The sequence below is a fragment of the Lethenteron reissneri genome, chromosome 31 (genome assembly GCF_015708825.2).
Source record: "Lethenteron reissneri isolate LAM-NWPU_2019-01 chromosome 31, ASM1570882v1, whole genome shotgun sequence".
Classification (NCBI taxonomy): domain Eukaryota; kingdom Metazoa; phylum Chordata; class Hyperoartia; order Petromyzontiformes; family Petromyzontidae; genus Lethenteron; species Lethenteron reissneri.
In genome coordinates this window covers 3,517,660-3,527,638 of record NC_083809.1, presented here as the reverse complement: position 1 = coordinate 3,527,638, position 9,979 = coordinate 3,517,660, and the positions used below count along the sequence as shown (strand labels likewise).

The 9,979-nt window shown below is 42.7% G+C and overlaps 1 protein-coding gene across 1 annotated transcript in view; it reads right to left on the bottom strand.

The window, feature by feature from the left end:
- Positions 1 to 6,718: 6,718 nt before the first annotated feature.
- LOC133349682 (la-related protein 4-like) overlaps positions 6,719 to 9,979 on the bottom strand; it is a 55,689-nt gene continuing 52,428 nt past the window's right edge. The window contains 1 exon segment of the mRNA XM_061563329.1: positions 6,719 to 9,535. Coding sequence (XP_061419313.1) covers positions 9,131 to 9,535 — 405 coding nt within the window. The 3' untranslated portion in view covers positions 6,719 to 9,130.

Below are 9,979 nucleotides of genomic sequence, written 5' to 3'. Positions count from 1 at the left end.
AATCACACCGCGGGTCTCAACCTTGGCAATGTTTTCTCTACATCTGATGATGATGCTGCTGCTGATTTAACCTCCCGTTAAGCCGTGACGCCAAATTTGTGACGGATGGGGGGGTTGACCGCCCAGGGACGTTCCAGCTCGCAGCGCGAGACGTCAACTTGGCGCTCCTCTGAACGGGCATTTCTTGTTGTTAATTTCCCCGATCACAGACGCTGGCCATCTTCCACACCCCCCCAGACCCCTTCTTGTTCTGATAACGGCACGAGTTACCACCCCACCCACTCCTCCTCCTTAAGCACCCACAACACTTCTGCCGCATCGGACTTGCACAGTGCGTTACGCAATGGCCAAAGCTGCTTAAGTCCTGCTCCACATGAGCTAGATGGGCCGAATCCGACAATAGCTGCCGGTTGTTGAGTGAACATCCATAATATGGGGGGGGGGGGGGGTGTTAGATCGCGTAAATGTGTGTTGTTAAACCCGCCACCACCCGACACAGCCAATGAATAAGGCTTGTTACGTAAACAGAACGTGACAATTCGTTACTGGTACAGCACACCGGTGTGTTGGGAGAGCAAATCCACGACATTCACAATCTGTGAACAACCTAGAAACGTGACCCCCCACACCTTTCGTCGCAAAAGAGACGAGAGCACGATTGTGCAAGGCCACAGCGAGTCACGAAGCACAGATGGCGTGGTACTGTGAAAAGTTTAACCTCCTCTTGGCGAAAATCATCATGCCAGAGCTTACTTGAAACAGCAATCGTGCTGACGGTTCCACCTGAAGACGAAAGCTTGTGTTGCCTCCGAAACGTCGTGATTTTTATTTTACTTTTAATTTCTTAACTACGTGACTTTACCGAAAAAACAAAAAAACCTAAGAATATGCCAGAGCTACACAAGATTTAAATGGTTTGCCCCAGCTAATGTCACATTATCGACCAAAAGAGTGAAATATTTAAGTTTAGAAATTTCAAATTACTCGTGTACGGTATGAGATTCATTTTGGAATAATGCTTCAAGTGTTTGGATGTAACATTATAATTAATATTTCACAAAATGTCCAATCTGAAAACACTGAGGCTTCCGGCAAATCGTTATCAGTAATGTGTACAATTGGCGAAAAAAATGTCATTGACGTTCTGTTCAATATATTTCAAGACATGAGCCGGGAAAATAAGGGGTTAATTATTCTCTTAACCTTCAGTATTATCGCAGACTAAACACGTGTGTGCTGTGCACGCACGAGGTTCCGTGTCCACCGAGGTATGCTCCATCAATAAACACGCACGAGTGAAACAGTGGGCACACACATCGATTTGTGTGCTCAGTCTTCGCGCGCGCACAAATCTGCTTAGATTCACATTTGTCCAAACGTTGCCGAAGGTGGTTTGAGTTCACTTTTAAACACTAAATACCGCTCTCACGCGATAGTTTTGTTTGAATCAAAACACTCATCCCGAATACGTCGATTGGAGATGATGTTCGGGATTTATATTTTTATCAGTACCGGATTATCCTAGGAGAAAAAGTAGCAGATACTACGGGCCCCCAAGCTAACAATTCCGGTCCAGTGATTCTGCACTTGCTCTATTACGATAGAACTACACTGCCTTCAACGTGTATGAACGACTGGGTGTTTAATGTTAGAGATGTCGTATTATCTGGCCGCACAGCAAATGAATAAATGCAATTACTTTATTGTGGAAGTAAAAAAATGTGTTAATATTAGTGGGGTTTTTCTTTTATTTAGGACCCCTTGATAATATATGCTACAGGTCCGCACGAGCTTAATCCGGCACTGCCTCACCTGTCTGCACAGATTACGTTGAATTCAAAAGGTGCGTATTAATGGTGTACATACATCCACAACCTTTAGTTTAAGATCCCGATTGAAGATGTTCGCAATTGATATTTTAGTATATGCATCCTCACCTGCCTGCACAGATTAGGTTACATATTTTAAAAGGTACGTATTATGGTAAACACACATCCACAATATAAACTGTAAACATTCTCCATTGACATGCTTCGGACAGAGAAAATGGGAGTACAATTTATTATAATCCTATCGAGTTGAGAACACCACAAAACGTATCAACGCAGACCCTGTGATGTTATATTACGGCTCTATGCAGCAAGGGTCGAATTCCCCCCCCCCCCCCCCATTTGCTGCATTTATAACAGGGCCCTCTTAAAGTGTCCTCTTTCTTTTTTTTATTTAAAGCTTTCGTGACTGCAGGGATTCATATTCTTGGTTCTTTCGGTAAAGTCACGTAGAAGGGAAATAATAAAAGAATATAAATATTTTGTTTTATATTTCTATTATTTTATTATTTCCCTTCTACGTGACTTTACCGAAAGAATCAAGAATATGTCCTCTTTTATGTTATTGTGCACTCCTCACCCTATACCACGAATAGCGCGCGAGTAACGCGCACCGTGTCGGTCAGCATTGTCCTATGGCGCCACCCGTTGAATTCCCGACTGAATTACGTTGAATCGCATTCTATTCCATCACGATCAGTGGGCGCATCTTCACGACCTTGTTGCTTTTGATAGCGGTTTTGGTCTCAAATTTATGCAAGATTATTATGGACATTGGTAATGCAAGCTCCTTATCGAGGAATATTTTTTTTAAAACGTTGATCACATTTTCATAAGCCGTGTCATCTATTACACGCGCTGTTGACGTTTAAACATTTGTTAAAGAAAACAGAATCAGCTGATGTGCTTGTGAAAAAGTATGAAGCTATGAGGTCCCTTTGAGGTGTATCGATTGACAATTTTCCCGCAGATAAACTATTCTATTTGAAAATCCCTTGAAAGGCACCACCACCACACGTACAGTCATCGTGTTAAGATGTGCTCGGATGCTTTCTCAGTTGAATTGTTGTATGGCAATTTTAGGTTTAAAAAAAAACAACCGGTTAACACAATGGTTGTTAGCTGTGACCCCAGGCTCACAGTGGCTTGGACAATGAAAGTGCTCTCCACGATGGAACAAATGCTATTTTGAGATTTTTCTTGAAAACAATGCTTCGGGCTTGGACCTGTCCAGAGGGACATTGTAAAAAAAAAATCACAATTTGTGGCTTCCCCTGAAAGGTTTCACCTGGATTCACAAACCCAAGCAGTGTTCACGTGTACGAGCGTGTGTAGTGGTATCATCGTCGTGACCTGGGTTCAATTCCTGGCAATGTGCAATATCAATTGGTGGTATCAGAAGGCCCCTTGTGCCACCTACCACGTTAACTTGAGGAACAAAAATGGTTGGCCAAGCACGATGCTGTGCAACACCATAATCGCCTTGTTTCCTAAATAATAGGTGCTCGCCGATAGGACTTGCCATATAAGTCTTGGACCATCTATACTTTTGTGCAGTACATCGATTCCCACCATCTCCCCCAGGCACTCATTGCTTGTAGATGCGAAACGTCCCACAATGCATTGCGGTCGGCACCAGTAGCACACCAAGCCCCCATGATATACACGAGACAAGTTAAAAGCAAAGTAGCATGTTTGCAAAAAATACAAACAAAACATAGATAGTACCGTTGTCTCGATGCACAAACAATATATACATGAACACGCATTACAGAATTAGCTTCATCTCAAGTGCACGGTCGTCTTTTCCTCCAACAACGTTGTTTTAAACACACTTTTTTTTGCAATTTATTACATAATGGTGGGAAAAGAAGACAAAACCAAACATACGAGTGGTGAAAATACTTCCTGCGAACATGACAGCACATTTAATGATGCAAAGCAAATACCATGTGGATTACTGGCTCCAAGAAATAAAAAGTACGCGAGATATCATTTCATTTGTTAAATTAATCAATCATTTTTTTAGTTATTCTATAGTTGCTGACACGACTGTGTGTGTGTGCGCGAGAGAGAGAGGCCAATTGTTAGTCTGCTGGCCATAGAATAGAGCGACAGCAGCATGCATTTCAGCAAGCGTGGTGCAAAACATCACGCGGCAACGACGACAATGACGACAATCACCCCGAATTAAATACAAAAAAATTAAGGCAAAGAAGTCACCACCACCCGGCGCAGATCCAGATTCAAGTTTTGACATCACAATGCGACATTGTCGTAAATCAGTGATGGGATCCTCTCCCCCCATGTAGTTCGAAGCAATATCCCAGTGTACAGCAAGTTAATCATAATTGTGCACAAGGAACATTTTTTTTACCTAGTTAACACCAAACCCGCTGCCAATACTATTCAACAAGTTAATTTATATATTTGTGTTTTTATGTTTTTTTTGTACATTTTTTGCAACTAGTGATAAATTATAGCAGGCAGATGTTTTCCTCTGGCCAAAAAGCAAACATCTATATGCATTCTTTCATCTATTTACTCTTTCTATCGTCTAAATAAAAGCAGTAATGCATTACAAATATCAAATAAAAAAAAACTGCCATGTCAAAATTTCAAACTATATCATCACAATTTAAAGTTAAACAGTGATTAACATTCAGGTGATTTCCAATACAAGGCAAAATAACACTAACGGAGCTAAGTAGGGCAGATGGATCAAAACGTCTGCAAGCCAACAAATTATTCTTAAAGTTTAATGTAATTGGTGTTAAAAATGTTTGATTCTTTTATTTGTTGAATCAATCAAATAAAACATTTTGTATAGTAATTCTTCCATCATCAACTGCAGCAACGCCCTGGCCTTACAATATGATTTGGGGAAAAATGAAATGTAACTTAACACCAGTACGATTAAAAAAATATACATTAAAAAGTTAAGGATGTCAAAGGCTCAGCAAGTCACAGTGCATCCACCGAGGAAGCACCCAACACACTTTGATGCCATCACAAAGGCCAATGATAATTTATCTCCATCACAACAGAAAAATGAATTTTCCAGAAATACAAAGAACTGAACCGTGTGCTGTGTGTTATGGTAGCACAGTGCTCTTTGTAACATTTTGGTTCACAAATAGTAAATCTGGGGCCCAGAGTCAAGTTGCATAAAACCCTTCAGGACGTTTCCTGTTAGGTTTTTTTTTAAAGCAATGCAAGTTGAAGGGGGAGGGGGGAGGAAATCACTTCCTGTATTTTATGCAACCGACAACAGGGCCAAAGAGTTCAACAAAAACAGCACCTTGGTCATAATTGGGTGGGTGGTAAGAGTCACCAACATGCCAAAAATGCTTTTTGGTTTTGGCCATACGTAACGTAAAGAAATGTCTTTTGTTCAGTACATTTTTCCAAAATGCAAAAGCATTTTTTTTGTATATATCGTTCTTCATATCTAATATTTAACCAAAATATTTTTTTGGCCACGAAAGAGTAATAGCAATGTTTCAATTAAATGACGAAGGACTGCAGCTCACAAAGGCATGCATCGCTTAATTCCACTGCAGCTTAAACGCCAAAGCTTTATATCTTACTCTACGACACTGACTTTCTATATTAGAGCCCTCTGTAAATGAGACACAGGCAAAGCAAAAAAAAGATATAAATAACATAACCTCGGCAGAAGGGGGGGGGGGGGGGAAAGTCACTCTCCAAACAGCCACAAACAGAAGCCGTCATTAACCTCTTGCTTGCAGGCGTGGAAAACTCCTTAAGAGAGCCCAATGAGTTTATTTCCACATGGAATTATACCCGTGTTGAATAAAAAAAAAACATTAATGATGTGCCAACACGTTTTGTCACCACCATTACATTCGTTTCTTCAGCAAGAGACATTCAGCTTCAGTTCAGCAAGTTATCGATTCGTGCCAGGGCTTAACCACCAAACAACGAAAATAAAAGCTGCATGCGTTCTTGTGGTTTGCAAATTTCCGTCAGCCACTGCATAGCAAATGGAAAGCCAACCTTCGGCCGTTCAGATACCCAAGAAAACAGGACGCAGAAATTTCCAAAACGCACTACTTTTGTTTTCACCCTTTGCCGCAACATTATTCCTGGTTGCTCGATGGAGCCAAACGAAGGCTCTCACTGGAGAATTAGCAAAACAGAAGCCGAGGCTGTGGCAATTAGGGCCAGCAATGACAATTTAAACTAGAGCCTCACACACACACGTGTCCCCCTTTCAGCCAATCCCGTAATCGCCTTGCTAAGTCACATTTGAGAATTACATTATAGCACATTGACCGATGCCCAAGAATCGTCAGACTGTCTGTTAATTGCCTCCAGTTATGCACGATGATTATTATTCGGGCATTCCCTGACTGGACAGTCACATGATATGAAAAGAAAGCCTCTTTAGTGTTTACAGTGTATACAAAAAGGTGTTGGTAAAGTCCAGCCTTCGTGCCAAATTGTAGTTACGATGTTTCCCTTGCACATGTTCTGATTTGCCCAAAGGTCTCCAAGTGAGATAACCTGCAAGATCTGTACAAGCACATCAGGCTGGTCCGAAACAGGGCTGGATGACTTCGACATCAAGTCAACATTTTAAATAGGACCTGCAGCACAAGTTAATCAAAGCAGTCTGAAATGGTTAAAACCACTTCAATTAGATTTTTTTTTTTAATATATGAGCATTTCTGCATTTCCCCATGTGAAAGTACACAATAACTTGTATGCTAAATTAAGTGGCCACGTAGCATGTGGCATGCTTAACGCCACTTTCTGCAGAAGGCTGTCAATTTAGTGGCCGAGGAGAGGTCACTTGCTCACCTCCCAAACCTGAACAGTTTGAAATCAATTACCGAACCTCACCAACACCTGCTCAATGTCTGCTCTCCTTTAAACAATCAACACTGCTTACACGTTCTCAATCTCATGACTGATATATCTAAATACAGTGCAAAAACTGTCCCGTGATCAATTAGTTTTTTAATACCTTTTTTGAGCACTATGCTACGATTAATGGATTCGACTTCAAGAGCCTGTATATTCCCAGCACTCTGGCAACATTTACCACCTGATAAACTAGCATTGAGTTTGTTTTTCACAAGTAGCTGATCCATATGATGTTCCAGTTTTATAATCATCGCTTAGACTGTATTTTGTGATTTGTCAGATCTACTCTACAAGCCATTTATATTAATTATTTAGATATACAACTTTTTGTCACTTAACAGCAATAGCGTCTTTGACACAGGTAACACACTATGTACAGTTAATATTATCAATCGCTGTGGTTATTTGATTTTCGCCAACAGATTGGCATATGTACACATGACATTGCAGGTCTGGCCGACTTTAACATGTAAGCGATGCACAGAATGGCAAGCACCGAGAAATGCTGCCGCAATAAATAAACAGGCTTTTATTAACTGTACGTTATTTTGGCCTGTACATGCCTCACGTTGTCGAAGAGACGAGATGATGGACAATATCATACTTCACATAAAGACATCTCGGTGTTTTTTCCTTTAATTTTTTTTGTCTGTAACGAACACAAGGCATTTCTAGTGCTTCAAAAAGGCAGCGCCAAAAAAAAAAATGGGGATTCAAACCCTCCGAAATTTTAGCGCTCGCGTGCTCATTCCAGCCCCTACGGTATAAGCACGCTCAACTCTGCCTTGCAACTAACTGCGACCGCAACGTTCTTTAAATCGTGGTATATCGCGTTGAGTTTTAAAGCAACCCGGGTTGGGTTCTATTTACACCAAAAATAATGTCCACGTTTTTTGGGTACTTTAACCAAACGCACCAATTCAGGGCAAACCACAATGGGCAAACCACAATGGGCAAACCACAATGGGCAAACCACAATGGGCAAACCCACAATGGGCAAACCCACAATGGGCAAACCCACAATGGGCAAACCACAATGGGCAAACCACAATGGGCAAACCACAATGGGCAAACCACAATGGGCAAACCACAATGGGCAAACCACAATGGGCAAACCCACAATGGGCAAACCCACAATGGGCAAACCCACAATGGGCAAACCCACAATGGGCAAACCCACAATGGGCAAACCCACAATGGGTAAACCACAATGGGTAAACCATGCTGTAATGAGGGGACAAGTGGGGGGGGGGGGCTTATCCACCCAAGCATGTGGGCTGCGCCGGTTCAATTGCATGCATCCCAACTCATGCGATGGTTGCCTTCACCTTTGAAATGCACGCTTTTCAATTTCTTTCTTTGAAGAGTTATTTTACCGCATCACATCGGGGGGGGGGGGGGGGGAAGTGTTAGAGAAAAAAGTCAAAATGAAACGTAAGCAAAGTTTTGCTCGCTCCATCAAATCGCTTGTTGTTGGAAGGGATCTTTCCATGAAATTCACATGCTGTGTGGGCGCATTTCCCAATAGCATGGCAGCAGGCCATGACATCTGTCCATTACCTGGCATCGAATTTTACCGGCTGAAAAAGCCCCCCACGTTGTTTGAGAAAAAACAAACACCGAGTTAAAACAATGGCTTTGGAACAGTAGTATTCAGATTTTTGAATGAAACTATTGCACATATAAAGCCCATCATTATTTAAAGATTACCAGATTGTTATATATATTTTTTCAGAAAATGTTGAAATGTTTGCTGCCCATTTTTCTTGCCAGCAGGTTGCCTGAGCGCGAGATATATTCGACTTTTAAACAATGGGTAACGCCTGCTTTAAATAAATATGTATGCTCTGCACTACGTGTGCACAACGCACGATTGACAATGGTATATATTTAGTAGAATTGCACAGCAGTGTGATAGAAACGTTGCGCATTTTGCATATATTATCTCACAATGGGGAGGAAAAAATAAAGGGGGCTGGGGAGAATAGAAAAAAATGACCACTTTGGTGTCCAACTTGTACCTGTAAACCCATGTTTGAGTGGTGTTGTACTGACTGTAGATGTTCCTTTTCTTTGTCGCACCGACCACCACCCTTCTAAAGAAATGGGCATGTACACACCGTAGCATCGGCAATGCCTTGCATTTCAAGTGCAAAATGTCGTGGTCAAGCCTGGAAAAAAGTTAAGACTTATATTCATCGTCTTCCGTGTGTTTTTCTCCCTCTATTCGCAATCAAAACTCTCTCACCGCACATAGGGAAGGGGTCTTGTCTGGTTGAGCGCTCTGCCCTTGGTGTGGTGGAATTGATTATTTATCTTTTCCTCCCACCTCCCTTCCTCCAACACCGTCTCACAGAGGTCAAGAGGGGCAAGCTGCCCCCCCCCCCCCCCGCTCGCTGCCAGCCAGGTCACTTTGGCGACTTGGGTGGTGGCGTGCCGTGCTCCCGGCTGGCGCGACGCCCGCCGTGGTACCAGCCCTGTGGAGAAGGCCGTCGCGCCATTGCCGCCCTCCCGCCGACAACCCCGGCAAGCCGCTGCGGCTCGCGAGAGTCGCGAGATGAACGCACGTCCGTCTTGTCTGCCGCCGCCGCCGCGCCGTCGGCGGCCCGGCCCTGACCGTCACGCCTGCCGATTCCATCGTTGCCACAAGCCACGGCGTTGTTGGAGGAGTTGGACTGGACAATGTTGTTGCTGCTGCTGCTGGTCTTGTGTTCCCGTGCCAAGGGCTGGGAATGAGGCTGTGCTGGCAGTTGGACAGTGCCGTCCTTCAGCGCTCTCTGGCAGATCTCGGCATAACTGAGTTTCTTCGGTTCCTGGTTTGATTTATAAAACACACATACATAGATACATACACACACACAACTCAGGTGTACAGTTCATCGATTACCAAAAGAGCCCGTATTACCTTCACAGAGGCCTAGTTTCTCATCCTTCATGCTGCACAGCAATGGACTATATTCTGGAAGACAATTATGAATCGGAGTCGAGTCAACTTCTAGAAAGAAAGCGACATTAAACTCAGTACACTAAGTTTGAGTGTCACCACTTTTAAATGTGGATTGTTCATTATCTGGGCACTCCAGTTTCCTCCCACACACAAAAAAATGCTAAATTCAAATGGACAAACACCTCAAAAGCATGATCAGTGGAGTTTTTAATGGCCATTAAATAGTTTTTTTTATCATGCGAGTTTAGTGATAGGCACCTTTGCTCTTTGGTTGTGCTGTGTGCACTTTGCATATTTTGCTGATGACCAA